Source organism: Elgaria multicarinata, chromosome 7 (assembly GCF_023053635.1).
Source record: "Elgaria multicarinata webbii isolate HBS135686 ecotype San Diego chromosome 7, rElgMul1.1.pri, whole genome shotgun sequence".
Lineage (NCBI taxonomy): Eukaryota > Metazoa > Chordata > Lepidosauria > Squamata > Anguidae > Elgaria > Elgaria multicarinata.
Genome location: NC_086177.1, coordinates 13971449 through 13994972, shown reverse-complemented (window position 1 = coordinate 13994972; position 23524 = coordinate 13971449). Strand labels below are relative to the sequence as shown.

Here is a 23524-nt window from a genome sequence, read left to right as displayed (position 1 = left end):
TTTTAAAAAATTGTTGTTTTGTTTCAAAGGATATATCAGTTTGAAACTATGTTTCAAGAACGCACTGGATAATCACACAGCCATGAGATTTTTAGTTTGGGAGAGTTTCTTTCCACTTCCTTTTGTTTTGGCATTTATACTCTGTCTTTCTATGATAAAATCAAACTCAGGGCTGCTTGCAAATAAAAATATAAATCATGACAAAATTAAAAACAATAGCAACAATAAAGCAAAAAGCACTGAAAAATCCCAGCATCGTTAAAAACCATATTCACATCACAACAGCAGACAAGAAACTTTTTCTTTTCTTTTTATGATGAATGTTTGGTGCCATTCTTCAACATATGGTTCCTACAGGAATCTTCTCCACAATGCTGCCTGCAGGGAAGTAGTGCCTGGAAAAGAATATATATTGGTGTCTGTAATTCTGTATGCCAACTGCTTGATCAGATGTGAACGTTCTGCTCTACTAACGTAAATTAGAACTAGAAATTAACATACCCTTGAAAATTTGCTATAACTAAGGGGTATTTGTCATGGTTGCCCAGAGGTTTGGTGTAAACTGGTATTGCTAATGTATCCCTAGGGTGCCAAATGGTGGGGCATATGCTCTTTAAGATGTCTATGTTCTCCAGTATTCTCATACTCGGCATGCACATCTTTGTTTTAACACTTTTTCTTCAAACAGGTAACTGCACAAACCTATACAAATGAAGATAAATGCTATTCCACAACATAACAGGCAACACATTACTGGTAATTCCGCTGCAAGGGGGAGAGCGTTTATATTTTCTTTGTGTTTAATTTTTCTTTTGAATATCGTACACTCCCCTGCCAAAACATAAATGGCATGTGGCATGTTTTGCAGGCTAACCCTATTCAGATGTGATTTTGAATATTCATTTCAGTTGCTGCAGTGCTCTAGTGTTGTGCTCTTAGTCCACTGTCTGTGCCCGTTGGCAAATGTACCACATGAGTCAAGTGTACAGTAACATTATCAAGCCGGTGTATACTAAAACTCAGATGCACCCTTGCACCCATGTCTCTGTATGGTTTTGTAGCAAGCTGATTGAGATAGGAAGCAACCCCGTATAGGAGAGTTAGGCAGAGTGGTCTCTTCATACTATGCTGTAGCTGTGAGCTGTTGCTCTTGTCAAAGTGTTCCACATGTCTCTACTTACTATGCCGCAAGTTGGCCAATTAATATCACTGTGGGCAATGATGACTCACTGGGAGAACCCATGTGGAGAAATGGGGAGGAAACTTCAGAAGTGTTCTAAGAGCAATATATTCAAAACTAATACATTTCAAGTTATAAAGTTCTTCTTCAGACGCAACTGTATAGCAAAAAAATAATCTTTTTTCAATGGTGGCAGGCACCCCACCTCTGGGGTACCCTCCCCAGCTGCAGGGAGAGTTTACCCAGCACCGGCTTTGCAATCTTTTCAATGCTTCCTTCCTTGCTTTATTTCCTATTTATTTAATATTTGCATCACACTCAGGGCAGCTTACAGTGCAGAATTATAGATCATGAAACAAGTCAAAATAGCAATCATAACCATTAGAACAGATATAATAGCAGCAACATCATAAAATACCTCACTACACAGTTTACTGTTTGGTCCCTAGCATATCTCCTGTATCCAAGGATGTCCTGGTTACTAAGCAGTTCTCCAACATGAGCTGAGATGCAACAAATGGTGTCTAACCACCATGACTCCCATATAAACAGTAGTAGAAGCTCTGAACAATCCTCTGATGTGCTTTACTCTCAGTTGCTCACTTCCATTTGCTGGTGTCTTGGATCACCCATAAGATTATGTAACTGCAGTGCACAAGGAGAGAATTTTGCCTATACCTTGGAGTAAGTGGGTGTGGTTCAATGATGTTCATTTTAGAATATGACCCTTATTAAACATTAGCTGTCAACAGGGCTATACATATTGCAGTATCTAAACTCAACAAACCTCTCTGGAGAACATGAAAATCAAGAAATACATTGACTGATTTTTCTGAATAATTTTGTACAATTAGATTCATAGTCCATAGATTCCTTAGATGCTATGGGTTATATTCCTTCATATATTCTACAACCTTTTTTTTTTAATTGCAAAGAACTTAAGTTCTAAAGCTGGGTACTGCAGTATGTTTATTCTCCACTTAAGGATATCTGTAGTACGAGTTTCCTCATCACTATTAGTTTAAAAATATGCATCTGAGCAGAAAATAATTTAAACACTGTTGCAGTCCAAGTATTACCCATTTGGGACAATTGATGTCTGTAAAAGACAGGTGCTACTGTTATTTACTTTTAACCAATGCTGATATATATTATTTCAATTATGGTGATTTAAATCAATGCACACTATAGTCACTATTGCCAGATTTATAAAGGACACATGCTTTGCAACATAAATTGTTTATAACCATTTGCTGTAGTATTTTATTTCTATTTGTAAATGAAGTTTTATACATTTTTCCATACAATAAATATGCGACATAGGCAAGCACTGGTACATTAGGAAATGTTATCTGAGTAATGACTAAAATTAATGGAGCTTGATCAACATATGTGAAGTCTCTTCACATGAGTAAACTTTTGCAGGTTTGATGGAAGGACTAGATTAGATCAGGTGGCAGAATTTGAGTAGTGAATTATCAATTATTTTAGGGGTGGGGGGGCTCCATTTTTTATTTTTCACATTAGGTGGCAAAATGGCCCTGCCAGGCCTGCCTGTTTGACAGTACGGTGGATGAAAAGTTAGCCTTGTATACAATATGGAACATCAAGAGAAACTTCCATTGTGAAAAACTGGTTCCATTTTGTGCACAAAAATGCAGCAAAGCACTTCTGAAATCATCCTGTGGAGACATCTAAGAAATGATGTTAATAAATTGGCATGCAGTAAATATGGTATCAACAATTGTCAGTGACTGAAATACGGAATATAGGATCTTTCTTCACTCCATTGACACTTGAAGCCGTGCTGAATATGAAAAGAAACCAGAATGAATAATGGTTTAATACAGGGGTGGGCAAAATGTGAACCATCATAGCTATTTTTGCAGCCCCCTTGCAAAATTGCTGCTGCAGCAACCCAACCCCCATGATTTTGCGAGAAACCAAGGTGCACAGGGAGCAGATTTTATTCATTTATTTATTTCACTTTTATACTGCCCAATCGCCGAAGCTCTCTGGGCAGTTCACAAAAATTAAAACCATGAAGAGCATAATAAAACAACCAACAGTCTAAAAACACAATTACAAAATACAATACAAAATTTCTCTTGTTGGAAGAGAAATCATACCGCAGAAGGCTTCCCATGTGACTTGTTTCCAGTGATTTGAGTTGTCTGGAAAAACATGGATTGGAAAATTTTCCAATACAAATTGAGGTCCCCCCCCCAATTTCCATAGGAAAATATTCTGGTGCCCTAGATCAAGGGGTGGCAAATTGTGACCCTTCAGATGTTTTGGCTATGTATTCTACCACCCCTCATTAACTTTTGTAAACTACCCAGAGAGCTTTGACTATGGGGCGGTATATAAATGTAATAAATAATAATAATAATTAGCTATCCAGGCCATGGCTGTTGAAAGCCATAGGCCAAAGCATCTGGAGAGCCACAAGTTTCCCAACTCTGCACTAACGAGATCTAATTTAGCATATTTATTTTACTTGTATTTAGTAAACAAAGCTAAAAAGTACACCCCAAGTTAATTTTTATTCCCAATATTCCACAAGGATTTTACCTGAAACATTTGAGGGGGGATTAAAGGGCATTTATGTGTGTTAAATGTTATATTATGTAGACATTTTTATAGCACTACTTGTACATTTTTTTTTAAAAAAAGCATGTACTTCCCTTGAATCATTTAAAAAAACAAAGGTAGTGAAAACTGTTGACATACAAATTAATTTTAGCATCCAAAAAACCTGTGCATGATACAGCTACCCATCTATTTCAACAGTGTTCAACTCTCTTCTGCTAAGGATTGTTGGGGCACCTTCAGTTTTGAAATCACTCTTCCTTAGTGCCATTTCACTCTGAAACATATACGTATACATGTATGTATTCTCTCACACATACTTGCTAAGGATAGTCACCTGAAAAAAGATTGGATTTGTAATTGGCATATATTCATTTTTATAAATGAACAGAATATTTTCCCCAGAAAATAAAACCATTGAAAATTTTTTCACCCCACACCACTGCTTGTTTCCTTCCAAAACTGCAAGGCTTTTGCCATTGGAAGGCAATTTCAGCAGTAGGGGTGCGGCCCCCAAAACATTCTAGGTGTGTACTTTGGGCCGCTCTGACTCCAAATGTTGCCCACTCCTAGTTCAATAGGACATACTGTACATCTTTACCAAGAAAAATGAGGTCTCCAAAAGCATACTATTTTTGGCAAACACAGTGGAATTTTTTGCAAAAGAGAATTTGGGACAGCTAAAGCTACTTGTTCAACCCTCTTCTCCTAAGGATCTTCTGGGAGGCAAACTCCCTCCACTGGACTTTCTCCAGTTCGTTCTTCTTATAGCCCCACATCAAGTCCTAGCCTTTCCTGAGGGTCTCCCAGTGCTCAGGAAAGGCATTTCCAGGGTTCCGGGGGCTGGTGGTGGAGAGGAGGCATGGAGAAGTCCTACTGAGCAACTTTGGATCCAATTCAGAGAAACTCATTGTGAAGGCAAACAGTGTTTCAGTGCTTGAAATAGCAACTGGCGCCATGTCCTATCCAGAACACTATACCCTTAAGTTCAATTATCATATACACACCATCTTTACCACATGCCTGTTTTTTAAAATAGTTTTAAAATTAGTTTAAGTCTAGCGCTCCTAGGGCATGAGGCAGTCATCATGGTTAACAAATTTTGCATATTTAGGAAGCTATTTCATTACATATTTAGAAATTGCTAAAAACTTTTAATTGATTTTAGAGAACATCTGCTTTTGAAATGGCCATCACATATGGAGATTAAATTGCAATTTTCTTACAATGCCTTTATTAGAAAACCAATTAATTAGTCCAAGTATAAAAAATTTGTTACTAAATTCATCTCATAATAGCAGAAAAGGAAATGTGTATCCTCTTTTAAATTTCAAAACAAAAGTAAGTGACATTCCATCCTGTATTCATGAATCCAAACATGAATTTCAGAACACTGGGGGCTGGGGGAGAAACTTTAGCCTCTCCTACCTGTGCACAATGGCTCCAATCCAAATCAGGGCCCCATTTGCACTAGGAGCAGAAATTGTTGACTTCACCCAACAATTGCCCATAGTTTGTTGTTGGGTTAACTCTGGGTTGTTTAACCCATAAACAATCCATAATTTTGAGGTTTGCATGTCATGAAACATCCCAGGATGTTCCAGCAGTGTTAATTAAAAGCAGAAATGGCTTGTGTGTTCTGCTCAGACCCACAGTCTCTGGGTTAAAAAGCCTCAGGAACCACCACCATAACAACATTACAGTGTGTATAAGGATATGATAGGAGCAGTAGCCATCTCTTGCACCTTTACAGTTTTCTTTGCTTTGTGTATCCCCTTATTTACCCCCTCCATACTTTGCTTTGCCTTTAGTTGTGCCTCCTCTTCTGCCCTTCACTCACAAGCACATGCCCACATACACTTCCCCCTCTATGACTATTGACTTTTCTTTATCACAGTGTGCTGATTTTCTTGAATAACACAAATATACCTAAAGTCAGCTGGTAACCATTTTATACACACACAATACCTAGACGCTATCCTATTGCTGGAGTGCAGAAACATATTGTTCTTGTGGGACCTCTCTTCCTGTGGGATTTGGAAGTAGATGGGTGTGTGACATAACACAAAAAACAAATTGATGGAAAGAAATGAGTGTTCATGGTACATTCAGATACCAATAATGTAGTAGGGAAATAGTGGATGCAGTTTTATCCTGATTGATTCTCCCAGCTGGAAACCTACCCATGGCAGGTTTCTCTGTAAGAGCACTGCAGTGGTTGCATGCTTGTAGAAATAGTGCCAGTCTCAAAAGCCAAACTAGGAATAACTAGCACCTCACAGCTGAGCCCATGCTGCTCTTCATTGCAGTGCTATGGGGCACATCAGATGGTGTTCCTTCAACTCTGAGGCTGCTTTGATACAAATGCTTTCTCCTATTCCCCTCCCTCAGCCCAGATCTGGTACTTGGGATTGGTTCTATTCAGCGTCGGTGAGAAAGCATGTCTGTGCATATTGGCTGTGTTTTTGTATATTTTGTTTTCTTAATCTTTATCAGGGCTTCCTATAGTGCATTTCATTTCTATTATTTTAGAATAATAGAACTTTGAGAAAACAAATCAAGTGAAAGCAATAATGGTTAAGTACATAAAAAATATGGGTAGTAATGGTAGTGATTGCCTTTTTATGTTCATTCTGGCAGTGATACCAATAAATCCCCCATATATTTCCTGTTGGCTTGGTATAGTAAGCCGTTAGCATTTGAACAATAATAGAACTGATACTATTATTATTAATTTATTATAATAATAATTATTGCCATTGCTGAATCTTTTCTTGTTTCTTTGTATACAGAGAGTTTGGTTGGAGAGATCCAGAACTTCCAGAGGTTATTCAGATGTTACAGCATCAGTTCCCCTCAGTACAGTCTAATGCTGCTGCTTACTTACAGCATCTCTGCTTTGGTGACAATAAAATAAAAGCTGAGGTAAGATAATTGGTTGTTAAACGTGTGTGTGTGTGTGTGCGCATGTGCATACGCAATGATTATGTAAGCTCAACTAGTATTGGAATTCTGAGGTTGCTTCATTCTTCATGAAGGGAGAACGCAAACAGGCCAATATTCCTTCATAACTGTGCTTTGGCTTGCTCTGTGCTGTAGTAGTGGCCTAGTATAAGACCAGCTTCAGGTGTCATGCCTAGGCCTGTTCCCCTTAGGCTGGGGGAAGGAGTTTCAGGTGATCAATCGGAATCAGACTGTGAAGCAGAAGAGATAGTGCCAGAAACGTACCAGCTTACACGGGGAGGGGGGGAGATGACTCTCACAGGCTCTTCACTAGCTGGGAGTGAACCTTCGCCCTATCTTATCTCTGAAAACGTTAACAACACACAGTCTGTGGGAAATCGGTGTTCCTCAGAGGGGGAGGGCAGTTCAGTGCTAGCTGATCCTAGAGTATGCCACAGACTCAAATGGGCGGAGCTAAAGGAAGGTGAGAGAAGGTCGGCCCAGCTAGCTTTTCACCAAAGGCTTCTTCAGAACCAGTCTCCTTGAAGTTAAAGCATTTTGGGGAAAGCTTTCTGTTTTTCTTGATAATTGTCTTGCTTAGTTTGCATAGTTTTTGCCTAGAGGAAAGTTCCTAGAGGTTAGACTCTCTTCAGGTGGGAAGAGATGTTTATTGCCTGAATAAAGCTTTGTGGATGAGTGAGGTTGAACATGGACATAACTGGTTCTTGACTAAGTATGTTTTCTTCACCTTGGAGACGTGTATATAAATACAATCAAATGTTTTGTTTGTTTGTCATACATGGCATGCCTTCTGGGAAAGCATCTTTTTTTTTCAACAGTAACATCAGGGTGTGCCATAGGCTAACTATACCTTTTAGTAAAAGACTACTGCTGTAAATGATATTGACTCACTGAACGAGCTAACAGGGAGAGCTAACAAGAAGGGTCCACACATTGACCAATTAAGAGAATAAGAAGAAGGAAGGGCTGCTGCAGTAATAGAGAAGAGGGAGGACCCACATGGAAGATAAAATGGACACATGCGATTCAGCAGTATTGACCTGCAAAATATGCCACACTTCAATGCATAAGAGAGGATGAAAAGTTCTTGGACAGGAGGCACTGCAAGGACAATTATAGGATGAATTAAAGGAAGAGCATCCTGCACAGAGGACAGTGACCCTCAGGAGGAAGAGATTCAGAAAGAACTCTGCACCACTGGAACTAAGAAACCACTTTGAGACCCTTGTGGAAGAGAGTGGCTCTGAAACTTCAGGGGAAGATCTGTAGTAGAACTTTCCCTGAAGGAAAAGCAAGATGCTGGAGCCCTACAGAACAAACGGGATGGAACTGCTCATTGCAGCAAGAGGAAAAGAAGGGTGGCCATGGCTGGTGACTCCCTGCTGTGAGTGATAGAAAAGTGTGTGTGTGTGTGTGTGTGTGTGTGTGTGTGTGTGTGTGTGTGTGTGTGTGTGAAAACCATTGGTTCAAGGACTATCTTGTCTCCCAGGAGCACGAATTAAAAATGTGATGGAACAGCTGCCAAAACTCATCAAGTCCACTGATAGTAATCCCCTACTGCTCCATGTGGGAATGATTGATCCTGAGAAGCACAGCAATGACTCCATTGTGTCAGACTATGAAGCTCATGGAAGGAAGCTCAAGGACTTTGGTGCTCAAGTGGTCTTCTTATCCATCCTTGCAGTCCATGGAAGAGATCTAGAAAGGGGAAAAATGTAATTCCGCAGTTGAACAACTGGCTACAAAGATAGTGTCGCTAGGACAGATTTGGTTTCTGGAACCATGTTTTACACTTTTTTTAATGAAGGACTACTGGCAGGAGATGGACTGTACCCCACAAATACTGTGAAGAATGTCTTTGTCTGAAGAATGGTGAGTTTGATCAAGAGGACTTTGAACAGAATCCTGTGGTGGATGGAGACAAAAGCCCAGAGGTAAGGACTGCAAATAAGGGCTTATTCACTGTAACAGAAACTGAGAGCAGCTGTAGAGGGACTTGTTAAATTTCTTAACGAAAATGCAGGGGGGTCATTGGAACATAAAGTTCATGGCTTTCAATGTCTTTATACTAATGCTCAGAGTATGGAAAATAAACAGGATAAGCTTGAGCTCTTGATTCAAAACAGTAAATATGACTTCATAGGTATAACTGGTTGGATGACTCCCATGAGTAGAACGTAGAAATTGAAAGACATAACTTTTTCAAAAAGAACAGAAGCCTTATGTTTTGTGAAAACTGATTTTGCTACCAATAAAAGTTCTCACTATTTCTGGTGTTTTGTGTTAGCTTGCTAGAATTAATTTGCACCAAACAATGGGCACATGACATCTCCTAATCATCTTTGTTTCCCTTTTCTGAACTCATTCCAATTTTTCTGAATCTTTTATTTATTTATTTATTTATTTATTACATTTTTATGCCGCCCAATAGCCGAAGCTCTCTGGGCGGTTCACAAAAATTAAAACCATAATAAAACAACCAACAGGTTAAAAGCACAAATACAAAATACAGTATAAAAAGCACAACCAGGATAAAACCACGCAGCAAAATTGATATAAGATTAAAATACAGAGTTAAAACAGTAAAATTTAAATTTAAGTTAAAATTAAGTGTTAAAATACTGAGTGAATAAAAAGGTCTTCAGCTGGCGACGAAAGGAGTACAGTGTAGGTGCCAGGTGGACCTCTCTGGGGAGCTCATTCCACAACCGGGGTGCCACAGCGGAGAAAGCCCTCCTCCTAGTAGCCACCTGCCTCACTTCCTTTGGCAGGGGCTTTTCAAAGTGTGGTGTCCAGAAATGGACCCAGTATTCAAGATGAGGTCTGACCAGTGCAAAGAAGAGTAGAACTATTACTTTCCGTGATTTTGAAACTATAGTTCTGTTGATGCAACCTAAAATTGCATTTGCCTATTTTGCAACCACAGCATGCTTCTGACTCATATGCACTACAGCTCCAAGATCCTTTCCACACATACTATTGTCAAGCTATGGATCCCCCATCTTATACCTGTGCTTTTGATTTATTTTCCCTAAATGAAAAACTTTGCACTTTTCTCTGTTAAATCGCATTATATTATTTTCTGCTCAGTCTTCTAACATCAAGATCATTTTGAATGACCTCTGTATTGAAATATGATTAAGGCGTAACGAAAGGATCTCCGTTGTTCTCTTTCCCCATGGAAGGGTTTAGAGACATTTCAGTCCATGACAAAACTTACTCTCCATATCTTTCCACTAAGGGAAAGGTATTTTGCAGCTGCAAAAAGATATTTGTTCAGAAGCAATCACAGAAATTACAGCAAGATTATGACTCTGGAGCTCTAATACATTCAGGACAGTTCCTGCATCTTAGGGATGTAGTTTGTCTGCATGGAACATCCCTAGGAAATTTAGCCAAAACATTAAAGGCAAAAAAGTATGATTGTAGTTTTCAATGTAAATACTTTTCTGTGCTTCAAAAAGGTTTTTCTTACTTCTAGGATTAGCTGAAATGCACTTATTTCTATTCTTCCTCCCTCGTCATTTTCCACTTAGTTTTTCATTACAATGATTGATTTATCTGTTGATTTTTCGTGGAAAAGCAGTTAAACTGTCATTTATTCAGTGTACATCTACAACTCCCTCCCATTAGGATTTGGTTGGAGGCCCTTTGGCAGCTTGTAAATATACAGATGGAAAGTTGTTCATTTGCCAATTAACTTTAAAAAGTCCTTTAGGAGCCTAGCCATTGATGAGCTGACCAGTCCAGTATGTATATCAGCTTTTTAAAATTAGATTCTTCAGAGCAATTAGATTTGTATCCATGGACAGCAATGACACAACTCCTCGTTGCTCTTCTGCATTGTCAGAAAATTCGCTTTTTCTGACCCCTTTTTAATTGTGAGGCTGTTTTGAAACTATTTTCTGTGTATATTGAGAAAAATATTTCAGCTATTAAATGTGAACATGGGCCCTTTGACATTCTTAGACAATTGTACCATGTTTCCCATCCACAACTTAAGATAACCAGGACTGCTTTGACTTACAACCTCTTTAGTCCCGTTTGAAATCAGTGACAGTGGTGATAAATTGACTTTAATCCTAATACTTTAGTTTAACTCATATGAATTGCAGCCTTTTAAAAATCTGAATCTATCTTTCCTACTTTTTAAAATTATTCCCGCTACTCAGCTGCTTTGTGAAATTTTCAGTAAATGAGTATTCTAGAATCACAATTAGAGGGGAAAATAAGAACAAAATCTACTTTTTTCTCTGTACTCAGTAATAGTAATTCAAGTTGTTGTTATTATGCACTTGAATATGATTTTTAAATTGCTGGTTTCTCTTTAAATAAGATTGCGTTCATAATCCCCCTACTCCCTAAGTTGCAGTTTGAAATATATTGTCTGTGCTTTGGTGAGTTCTTTGCTGTCGGGTTAGATTCCTGGATACCAATAAATTAAAAGGACATTTGGCAGAGATGTTGATTGTTTCCTGGGCAGGAGCTTCAAGCTGGTTGCTTAGGTGTCAAAAACTATTTACATATTCACAGACAACCCTTGTGTTTGCTTTTTTTGTTTTTCCTTTCCAACTCTTGTAATGATGTATGAATAATTTAGGTTCACTAAATTATTACAACTAGTATAAGCTGTATTGGGAAGATAAAGATTATTTTAATTTTCTTTGTTATGTTTAAATGTTGTCAGCAACTTCTTTTTTATTGAAGAACCTTTTCCCTCACAGAGTGGGTGCACACACTCCCTGACAAGATCTGTGCCAATGTCCATCAGGAACTATATTTACAAATCTACCCACTTGTATATCTTTATATGGCCAAAGTAGATGGAGTTATAGAGCCACAATAAAAATCCAATAGTAAGATGCATTGTGTCTAGATATTCTTATTCAGTGTCTTGTATAACTTAGCTGAAATGAACTTATTTCTGTTCACCCCTTCTACTTAGGCTTGCATTAGGCCAGGATTGAAGTAAATCAGACCTCAGTCCCAGACTGGAGAAAATATATAGATATTTTTAATTAATCCATGCTTCCTCTGGTCCTAAAATAATATTGGCATGGACTAGTCATACTTCAATTTCATTTCCGCTATTTGGTTAAGAAATAATACATTTTATTTTACTTCTTTTTCACATTTATATCTTGTTCTTTCTCCAAGCAGCATAGGGAGGTATATATGTGAATTTTCCCATTTTATCCACACAACAATTTTGTAAGATAGGTTAAGTTGAGAAAGGGGTTTGTGATCTACATAACTAAGGCTTTGAAAACTTAGGGCACGTGTCTGTTGGGTGGTATATGCTTTTAATTAATAAATAAACCCAGTCTCCCCAGCCCAAATTCAACCCATTGTTACACTACATTAGTTCTGATAAGAATAAATAACATCTTCCATGTATTAAAAATGAGTTGCACTAATCAACTAATATTTAGCAGTTGACTTAGGGAGCATGCGGTTAACTGAGTTGAACCGTACTGGCTATGCTGCACAAAAGCTAGCTGAAATTCTTTATCATCTCAAACTTGGCCCCAGTGTCAGACTGAGGTTTTTGCCAGCCTAGCCAGCTGAGCACTATTTTCTTGTTTTGGCAGTAGAAGAAGCTAAAAATATCTACAAAAGCTCCTTGCTTTTTGCAGTTCATGAACCCATAAAGAATCGATGGCAAGCTGTTTGCATCATGGTGGCTATGCAGGTGGAACAAGAATAGGTCAAGGACTCTTGACATGGCCTATGTGCTGGATATTTTTCACTCACATTTTTTAAAAAAAGATTAAGTGGAATTTTTCATTTCCCTCTTACCCACCTACCTGCTTCCAACCCTATCACATTAAAAAGAGGAAAAGGCGATTAATCTTAAATCCCATGGATTTAAGTGGATTTGCTCTAAGTATGATTAAATCTGAATTCAATACTATGTACACATTCTTGAGCTCCGTGGACAAAAAGTGGGATATAAATTAAATAAATTTGGTATGAATACTCTGAAAAAAACCTCTCACATGTGTCTGTATATTTTATGTACTACAATCTTCCCCAACCTGGAACCCTCCAAATGTGTTGGACTAAGACTCTCATCGTTCCCAGTCAGGATAGCCAATTGCAATCCAGAACATCTGGAGTGGAGCAAGTTGTGGGTGGCTGTCCTAGTGTAAACAAGAAATGGAATCCAGGGAAACACTGACCCTGTTCAGATGGCATGCTAAGCCATGGCAAGTTAGGCATTTTCAGCTAAACATTATGGTTTAACATGTCGTGTGAACCATGAGTTAATGTGTCATGTGGATTATTCCTAACCATGGTGGCTACATAACTACAGTTTAAGCATACTCACTAAACATTTGCTGCAAGGTTCTTGGCCTTAACCATAGCTTAGTGTATTGTCTGAACAGGCCCCAAAGGAAGAAGGGGCAGGCTTCTTTCTCAGTGGCTCCCATTAAGTTGTATGGAAGAAAGTAAATGGGCTCCACTACAGCAATCCAGGAATAGTGAGTGAATATGGGTGTGTGTGTGTGTGTGAGAGAGAGAGAGAGAGAGCTGCCACAGATCCCCTGCTGATTATTTTACTAATTATGTATTTAGTGCACAAATTAATTGTAGGCAGTAATCAATTCTTGCATAACATAGTCGTCCTGTATGCAGTGCTTGGTGTATAAAAAGCACAAATGGGCGACCTTTCTTCTGAGTGCTGAAAACCAACAGAATTGGTATGGTGGATTGCCAGGCTATTTGAGAAGGTGGTTAGCTGCTTAGGAGAAGCTGCTCAAATTAAAAAGGATGAAATTTAGATTTTGTCCTACCCAACTAGGAAAGAAAAAGAAGGAGAGGTGGATGGGAGGAAACAAAGTGTTTTCATTAATTTAACAAAGAAGTTTTTGTTTGTTTTTTAAAACTGACTCTTGTTAAAGACAAGGTCCATTCTTCTGAAGCAATTCTTCATGAATTTAAAGACATCTAACCCTTTTGTATGAGGTCACCCTACAAAAGGATTGAATTGTGCAGTTTCACATGCCAGCATCATTTTGTTCTGATGGAAAATGGCAGCCAGCCATCAGTGGCAATGATATAACAGGTCACAAAAGGTTATGGCATCAATGACTCCTTCCTGTATGATGGGAAATTAATTTCACCCAAGAAAGCTACAGTAGCAGCAGATTGGGAAAGGCTGTGAAATAAGGGGGCAGTGACTAGTGAACAATCCATCCTATTTCTTTGCACACCCTTCCATCCTTAACAGACAATTCTCTAAGTGGGACCACTGCTTTCATTCACTTCATGCATCTTTACTCATGATTTTATTCTTCTAGCAATGGTAACTAAAATGAATATATGATAGAAACTGGAAACATTTTCTCCTATCCTTTTTGTGTGTCTCTAAAATACAATTTTAGATGGTTTTATTGAAGCAGGCTAGCACTACTTGTGGCCGCCAAGCCAAGCACGGCGTGCTGGCAATACATGGTCTGCCAGGTAGGTGCCAACCTCATTTGTCACACTCAGTCAAGTAACTAGGTTTATTAAGCCCCTTGTGGGCTGTGTTCAGCTTGGATGATAGCAAGTTGTTCAAGCTTTCTGTAGAATTTAACTTGTTTTTAACTTTTTGTCACTATCCTTAAGTGGGGTTTGGCTACATTTTGGAGATTGGGGACACCCAGTATTGGATTTCCATGAAAAACAACAACCATGTACTCAAATCTGACCACAGATTCCTGTAGAACTTCCTAATCCTCATACTGAATTCCTCATGAATGAGAAAGGACTTACAAGATCAGTGGATACAGCAGTACACAGTAGTTTCTGATCTCCCAGCACCCACAACACATGTGGTTTCTCTCTGCCAGTGAATAGGCCACTAAGAGCAGTGCATATCAGTGGCAGGAGAAATGTATGAATTCTCTTTTCACAACTACAACATGCGCAGGTGTAAAGGCGCCTTACACAGCTGCTTCAGGGATGTCCAGAGTCATCTAGTGTAGAACGGTACCAAGGAAACACACAGTAAGGTCACATTACCATGACATAGCCCCAGATTCCCAAGTCAGTGCAGTGGGCTGGTAACACAGGACTTACTGTATGGCCATGGGCTTCAAATGATTGCTCTCAATGGCCCCAGTGTGGTGCTCAGTCTGCTGTTTCTATCCTTGAAATTATTATTCTTGCCAAATACAGAAGCAAAATATGCTTCCCTATATACCCACTCCCAACAACCTAAAGATATTCACAGCAGCAGGACTGAGGAGCTTTTCTTTTTGGTTCAGTGAATAAGACTATCCATCCTCTTGAATGCTGTGTTAACGATTACAACATTAAACAACCTCATTACAAGATTTGCTGATTTTGCAGGGATTTCATTCTTCATTTCATCAGTCTTATATTCCCCCAGAATGACCAAACTAAACATCAGCCCATGGAGCATGTCAGTTTTTAATGATAATCATTATTATTCCAATGGAGGTTTTTATATAATAATAATAATAATAATAATAATAATAATAATAATAATAATAATAATATCATCTGGTATTTTGCTATTAATTTGCAGTCTTTTGAGGCTGGTATGTTATTTCTCATTTGTTGCTATTGCTTTTATGTGTTTCATTTATAGAAAATAACTGTGCTTATTTTGTAAAAGCAAACCATTCAACCTCTAAGCCATCATTTTGTCCTGGTCTTCTGTCTGAAACAATCTTTACACTGGCCTGTTGTAGATGTAATACTTCACAGTCAGGAGAACTCCAATAGGCTCACATGTTTTCTTCTGTAGGAATCCTTTCAATGTTCGCCATGGTATAGTGTTAAATCTGGTAGTAACAGTGCTAATGCTAAATGGTTGAAGCTAACCATGGCTAGTATTAACCTCACTGCAAGTGTAATGGTGGATAATGATTTGGAATTACATTGTTCCAAAGTCCTAATGTAGCTAAACGATTTCCATTTCCCTTCTCTGTTGTTTTTGTGTTGTCAATGCTTAGATTGTAAGCCCCTTGCAGTAAGGAGCTGTCATTTCATTTTTTTTGCCAAGTGCTGCCATATAGATAAATGGCACAGAGTAATTAATGATGGTGGTGGTGAATGATGAAATGGGAAGTGATCAGGAAATACTACATCATCATGAGTCCATAACGTAAGAATTGCAGCTCAGCCACATAGGTGAGTTTACTAGCTATTTGGGTGACACAATTCCAGGGGCACTAATGCCTCTATTAAATATATCCCCAGTGGCATCTTGAGGGAGAATGTGTAATCAAGAAGTCTACGAAGCATATATTGAAACAGGTCTTATTATTTACTCATGGGGCCTCTGCCACCGCCGCCTCCTCTTCTGACATGAGCAGAGCAGAGAATGCACATGTGCTGTTACCTCGCTTTGATGAAACAGGCAACACCCCAGCCATCTGCAGCTGATTTAGCCTCCTCATATCTGGGGGAAGCAGCAGCAGTAGCAGTAGTAGTAGTAGTAGTAGTAGTAAGTGGGGTTGCACTGAAATCTGGTCAATTCCTAAAACCAGATATTCAGCTCTGAACGCCAAAGGGAATCTAAATTGAGGGAGCCATTTCCTGGAATGGAGAAGCTAGCCAACTTTGCTAGGCAGGTCTGATCCAGGTAGTTCCTTTCTGCAATGCATTTTGGCTTGTCTGTGGCTATGATTCTTATGCAGCTCCCTGCTGAAGTTTATATGAGGAACTGGGCTCTGCAGCTTCCTCAGCTTTTAAGTTGTATACGTATTGTTTTAACTTGGTTCATGGTTTAATTTGTTTTTAACTGTGCATATTTATTGTTTTATACTGTATGCTTTTATCTGTACGCTGCCCTGAGATCTTAATGCTATAGGGCGGGATACACATGATTTAAATAAATAAATAAAATAAATATCTCCCATGGCTCCCCACACACATATCTTCTGCTTTATTTTCAGAAACACATGAAGTATAAGCTTTCATCTGTAAACTCTGCTACTCTTCATGTGTGGCAGAGGTGGGAAAGTGGATTATAGATCCCTCATTTGCTTGTAATTTCCATCCAATATATGGAAAATCCCAAATTTAGATGCAGATTAAATTGATTGTTGGTCTTGTGATCTGTCTGTATATACTATAAAACCAAAGCAGAGTTGTTCAGATATGTGTTGCACTTTTCTCTTAGCATTATACTTTAAAAAAACTAAAGCTCGCCCTTAGGAGAGGCTCTGCACATCCTCAGTGCCAAAATGTTAGATGCAACCATGAAACCTTCAACCAACTTTCAATTAGGCTACAGGTGAGAGGCATGTAGGTGCTAGGGCAATTTAGGCTGTAATGATAGACCTTACAAGATGTAGCAAGCTCAATCACAGATTTAAAATAAATTTGAATAGAATACCTTTGAATATGTGATGCCATTGAAGTTCATGATGGCTTCTCCTTGCATGTTGGGATTTTTTCAAGGATTGACTGAAAAATTTTCACATTAGAGTACAAGTTTTAAAATACAGTGATTTAAGGCTGAGTGTGGTATATCTCCCAACTGCTGTTTCAACCCAGTTTTGTGTTAGTTACACGCATTAGTTACACACTAGCTCTTAACTTCCACCTCATATTGTATTTCTAATGTGCCACTTGTTGCTAACCTGTGGTATAAAACAAAATTATGGCAGCAAGTTTCAAAATCATGCTTCAGAATTCTGTGTCAATTGCAGAGCATTTTCTCTTGTATTCGGGATAGCAGAAGTGTGGAAAACCTCTGGCTTGCCAGATGTTGGACTCCAAGCTGTATGGCCGATGGTCAGGGGTGATGGGATTTAAAGTCCAACAACATCTGGAGGGCCACAGTTCCCTCACTCCTGCAATAGCAGCTATGCCAGGGTACATCTTGCTGCACTTTGCATATGGAACCTCAGTATACTAAGGAAATATTCTGGATTGGCAGCCACTAGGAGGAAAAGAGAGTCCTGTGATGGCTATGAAAAGAGAAGGGGCAGAAGTACTATTAGCTTTGCGAGGAGCAAGGTAGTACAGGATGCTAAAGCTCCTAACCGTGTACAGAGAATTTTAAAATGTGCATGGAGAAATTGCCTGGCGTATATCCAAAGCTGGATTTACTCTGTACTTAAAAAAAAATCCTTGTGCAAGGGAAAAAAAACAAATTCTGGAACCTGTATTTATTATGCAAATTGAGTATATTTGCATGATGTTTTCTGCATTTTGTACCACTTTTCATAATTTATTCTGTCTTTGTTAGTCATAGGAAGTGCAAGAATCTGTGTTGGTCACTGAAATCTCATCCTATCTGTAACCACTGGAAACCTGGCAAAGCCTTCTGAGATTTCATCAGCTCTTGCCCAGACACTTTCAAGCATATCTTCACAGTTATAAAGAATAGAAACTTGGGGTTTTTTTTTTAAAAAAAGGAAAAAGCAAGAAAGCAAAGAAACCTAGGTTTGTTAGGAACCCAAACCCTGCATCCAATAAAGTGTTGTTGCCCATCCCCATCCCAAACTGCACAGTTTTCTCCCCTGCACAGCAGGTCAATGTCATTGTGCATTGCCCTCCCAAAACATAGGCCAGCCTTTCCTAACCTAACCTCCAAATATATTGGACTACAACTCCCATCATTTAATTTCCATGTTGATTATGGGAGTTGTTATCCAAAACGTCTGGGAGATGTTAGACTTTGGAAAGCAGTGACTTAGAGTTTTCAATGGTTTTCACCTTTGTGTTGGAATTCTTTGTAATTCGGTCCATTAGCCGACATTTGTTATTGAATAAAAGTATTGGGGTATATAGCATTGCATAGTGTATTGAAAATGAAAACAAAAACAACCCATTACAGCTACATTGAAATTGAAAGCATAGTTTTCAGCCTCATGAAAACAAAAGCAGTAGCTAGATGGGCAGAACTATAGCAACTGGAAATGTTACACTTCTGTAGGTTGTTATCCTAAATGTTACCCTTTTAAATCTTTAAAGTGGCAAGCATAGGATCAGGCTGTGAGCTCTGAAGTCAGTAAGTAGCTTTAGGCAAGTTATTATTCTTTTAATCTCTGCTTCCCTAATTGCAGTATATTTGTTTTACACTATCTCATGTCATTCTTTCATTGATACCCAGACACCCCTAAGACCACCTTCCAGCCATAATATTTACTAATGTGGCTTACAATATAGGGACAATAACATTTGTTACCATAGAGGATTGCTTGTAATGAGAACTGAGAATGTATTTAAACAACTTGCAATACTGTAGAGTTAAACACTTGATCCTTATTATTTGTCGCTGACATGCAGTTCCTGTTCCCTGTGCCTCTTAATTGTATCCAAATTTGATTCTGTGCAATTTCCCCAGTGGGAAAGATGAGACAGGGAAACATGAAAACAAGAAGCACAAATTTGTTCTGCCTCCATTCTCCCTTTACTTCATTGGTGTGGAACCTTAGGCAAAAGGGCCAAATCTGGCTCTCCTACATTTTTTCTTTATTTTTTGAGCTTTTTTTAAATATACATATCTAATTTTGTATGTATCCATAGCAGTGGATACATATAAAATGCATGCATGTGTGTGTGTGTGTGTGTGTGTGTATATATATGTGTGTGTATACATACACACACACACACATATATATATATCTTGCAATTGTACATAGGCGTCAAAAAAGCAGACCAAATATCTGAATTAATAAACATGGAAATAGGGGTGATCTGGTGGACATTATCTACTCTTATTTTCCTGCTGCCTCAGTTTGCCTATGTTTGAAGTGGGTTTCCTGGTCTCCCATCTCCCTTTAATTTAAATCATGGAGAAGTGGGCTTGGCTATAAATGCCTTTCTCTGTGTTGCAACAAACAAGAAATGGATCCTATAAGAAAACACTAGGTCTATACTATCCAATCTGTGCTAGTGTAGTATAGACCTAGTCTTTTCTTATAGGATCCATTTCTTGCTTGTTCCTTCAGTGAGGGCTCCTCCCCTTATTTGTAGTATATTTCTCTGTGTTGTGACACAACCCTGGATAAATTGGCTCTGAGAACTTAGTGTGCTGCAATTGTGTAACCCAAACTCACTCTCTATTGCAGTCATTGATTCTTATTTGCCTGCTACCTCAGTTTGCCAGTGTGTGAAATGGGCTTCTTCCTTTCCCACCTCCCTTTGCTTCAATAAGTGGGCTCTGTCACAAACTTCTTTCTCTGTGTTATTCTGGAGAGGTTTCTGGAAGGGGATGATCCCCTTGGCTCTACCTTCAGTGAAACCACTTTCTGCCCTAACTAGTAGGGTTAGGAAACTGAGGTTTGGGGTGGGGGCACTCATAACTGCATCACACTTAAAACCCCAGATACCTAAAATTACTCTTGGCAATTCTCCAAACCATACTCGGGCACCAGTAGCCAGAGCCCACAAAGCCCGCTAGAACACTCTCGGAAGAATTAATCTTATTGCATGGATCTCATCCTTTTTTTCCTCAGGAAAAATGAGAGGGGGAGGAAAGAATTAATCTGTACGTTCTCCACATCTTCCTTTTTTCCCTCCTCAGATAATTAGGACAGAAATGGGGGGTGGGGAGAATTTACTTACAGTGCGTGCCTATGAATGTTTACTCATCTTGGGGTTGTGGTAAACAGCTTATTTCTTTTATTCCATGTTACAAAGATGATGAATTGCGATAAAAAACCCAGCTTAATCTTCAAAAATTTCATTTTGTGTGAGATATACCATTACTTTTCTTTCAGAAATCTTAACATGTGGGATACAGCCCACCTACCTAGAAATATACTTTGCCCCTTCTGTGCCCCCTCCCTGAATTTTTGTTTTTGGTGCTGCCACTGCCCCACAGGGATCTGTTTTGGGACCAATGCTTTTCAGCTTGTGAGGAACTCCAAAGGGATCTCTCCAAAGTGGGAGAATGGGTATCCAAATGCCAAATGTGGTTCAGTGTAAGCAAGTGTAAAGTGATGCATGTTGGGGCAAAAAATCCCAACTTCAGTTATAACCTGGTGAAATCTGACTTAGTAGTGATTGACCAAGAAAGAGATCTCGGGGTTGTGGTGAACAGCTTGATGAAAATGTCAACCCAGTACACTTATTTTAGGGTTTAACAATGTATACTATGTTTTTAATCAATATTTTATGTATTTTATACTTATTGTTCCCCGCCTCGATCAGGATGGAGAGGCGGATAAGAAATAAATTATTATTATCATCATCATCATCATCCCACATAACTAGGTCCCCTTCCCCTGGCCTCATTTCTTTACTCCAGGATACCTTGGTCTTTCCTGGCTTTTCTCCGGTTGTTCTCCATTCTGAAAGGTTACTGGCAATAAGAGTTTCAAGTGACAATATCCTGGCTTTTTTTTGTATTTTGGCCCAGCCCCTTTTGGCTTTGGCCCTGCCCATCTCTGAAAGTTTCTCCAAAATGGAATTCAATCCTCCGTGTGAATGACATTCTGCCCCCCTGCTTTACATCATGCTGAAATAGCTTTTAGATCCACACATCACCAGTACTTCCAATTCAGCGAGGGGTCTTCTCTTGGCTTTCCAAGGTTATGTGTGCAGACCTACCAACCGCCGGACCACATATGGGTTTCAATGAGAGTTTTGCCAATTTACTTCTGTGATGTAGGTAATGTGCTATAATTGTATTCCTAAAGGGCATTAAACTATGAAATTCACTACCACAAAATGGCCATCAGTATGGATGGTTTTAAAAGGAATTAGATACATTTATGGAGGATAAGGCTGTCAGTGGTTACTAGTCACGATGCCTGTATATTATCTCCAGTATCAGAGGCAGTATGCTGGGGAACACAAGGGAGGTGCTATTTTACTCATATCCTACTTGTGGGTTTCCCACAGGCTCGTTGGCCACCGTGTGAATATAGAATGCTTGACTAGATAGGCCTTTGGTCTGATACATCATGAGTCTTTTTCTTTTCATATCTTTTACGTACTTAGTTTCCATAGAAATCTTAATTTGCCCACATTAGATGTACACTTTCTCTAATGTGGGCAAATTAAGATTTCTGTGGAAATTTATTAATACCTCCTGCCCCACTTTCCTGTACCTTCTGAAATTCAAAATACACATGCAATTCCATGAGAATTATTGACTGCATTTATACAATTAAAGAGCAGTAACCTGCAACAATATTGTTCTAGGATAAAGCTATTGTTTGTGATATTTAGCTTGAAAGAAGGCACCTTGAAGCAAAGCATACCATTTAGCAATGCTTCCAAAAGGGCTGGAGTATAATTCCTCATTCATCTTAGTGAATTAGTTCATGCAGCACAATTATGTGACATTTGGTTCTTTAGATGATGATAAAGTGCATACTTCATTTCATGTGCGACCTTTACATTTTTCAACTTTGAGAACTAATAAATGTCATCATGTGCAATGTAGTGTAGACTAATCTAAACATTATATCTCTCAAGAGAAAGGATATTTTATTCTCTGTGCCATTTTATCAATTTTGTCAGCACTTTGTCAATTAAGAATTTATAAAATCATGCGAATTCTAAATTCCATGTAGATCCTTTTGAGTGAGGATTAGAATTACGATTTGTTAAATAATAGAGCATACTTATGGAATTATGCAGTAATATTAAAGTTACAGCTGTATAACCTGGTTAAGAGGGGTTCAGCAATACTAAAAGATGAAGAATAATAGGACTCAATATGAACATATGTAGCTATGTATTCAATTAATTTTCTGTTTATTTCATTCATGGTTGAGTTGAGTAAGAGTATAAATAGTCAGGCATCCAAGGCGGTTTTGGAATCCATGAGCATTCTCCCCACTTTGGGTTTTAGAATGTCTAAAATGGATATCTCTTAACTGTGTTCTTACAGTGTAGCTGCATTTACCTGCATTATAAAATCCACAGAGTATTCTATATGATCTCTCCACAGGCCTTGTCCATCCCTACCACAGAAATGCTGATATCTTCATGTTTGATCCAGCTATTGCTCACTCCCCATTTGGACTATTATGATTAAGTTATGATTTAACCACACCAACACTCAGTTTTTATAGCCCACATATTATATAACAAATAGTTCATAGTACTATTCTGGACAAGTTCAGTATGCGAACTACAGTTGTTTGCAATGTTGTAAATAAAGCAATAGCTGGATTTGCTCAAATCAGGGGTGTAAGCAACCTGATCCCCTCCAGATGGTTTGCATGACAACTCCCATAAGCCCCAACCAGCATAGCTACTGGTCAGGAATTATGGGTATTGCAATCCAAAGCATCTGGAGAGCACTAGGTTGTTTACTCCTGATTTAAATTATGTGCATTTTTTAATGTTAGTGTGGCTATCTGTTCTAAGACATTCTTAATTACAGTTCTGCAAATCTGTTTTAAATGGGACCTAGGTTTCAAATCGTAATTTAGATTTCCTAAACGAATTAAACATTTTGAGCTAACGCAGCAATTTACATACCATTTCACTCTATTTTGAGCTTAAATTGATCCAGCACTTTTTGTAACCTGCAACAAATTACTGTGCTAATGATGCTAAATTAAGCCATGATGTTGCAGATAAATGGGTTTCCAATAAATCTCACTTACTTTTTCTGTTCAAAGACTGTGCCATGTTTTTCTGTCTATACCTTTCACTGTATAGAATTAGGATCTATTTTCTGCAAAATTCTGTGGGTGACACGTTTTTAGTTTGGGGGAAAGCATTAAAAATATATTAACATTTTTGTCTTGGCTTATCCATTTATGTAAACCAGGAGGTGTGCAAACTAAGCCATGGTGAGAACAAAACTACATGTGAGGTGTAGTACTGTAAATTATTCCTTCCCCTCTCCTG

The 23524-nt window shown here is 38.5% G+C and overlaps 1 protein-coding gene across 3 annotated transcripts in view; it reads left to right on the top strand.

Moving 5' to 3' along the window:
- Positions 1 to 23524, top strand: part of CTNND2 (catenin delta 2) — a 636702-nt gene that overhangs the window by 466777 nt on the left and 146401 nt on the right. For all 3 annotated transcript variants that reach the window (XM_063130230.1, XM_063130228.1, XM_063130231.1), the window contains one exon: positions 6565 to 6697. In XM_063130230.1, coding sequence (XP_062986300.1) covers positions 6565 to 6697 — 133 coding nt within the window. The remainder of the gene's footprint in view (positions 1 to 6564; positions 6698 to 23524) is intronic.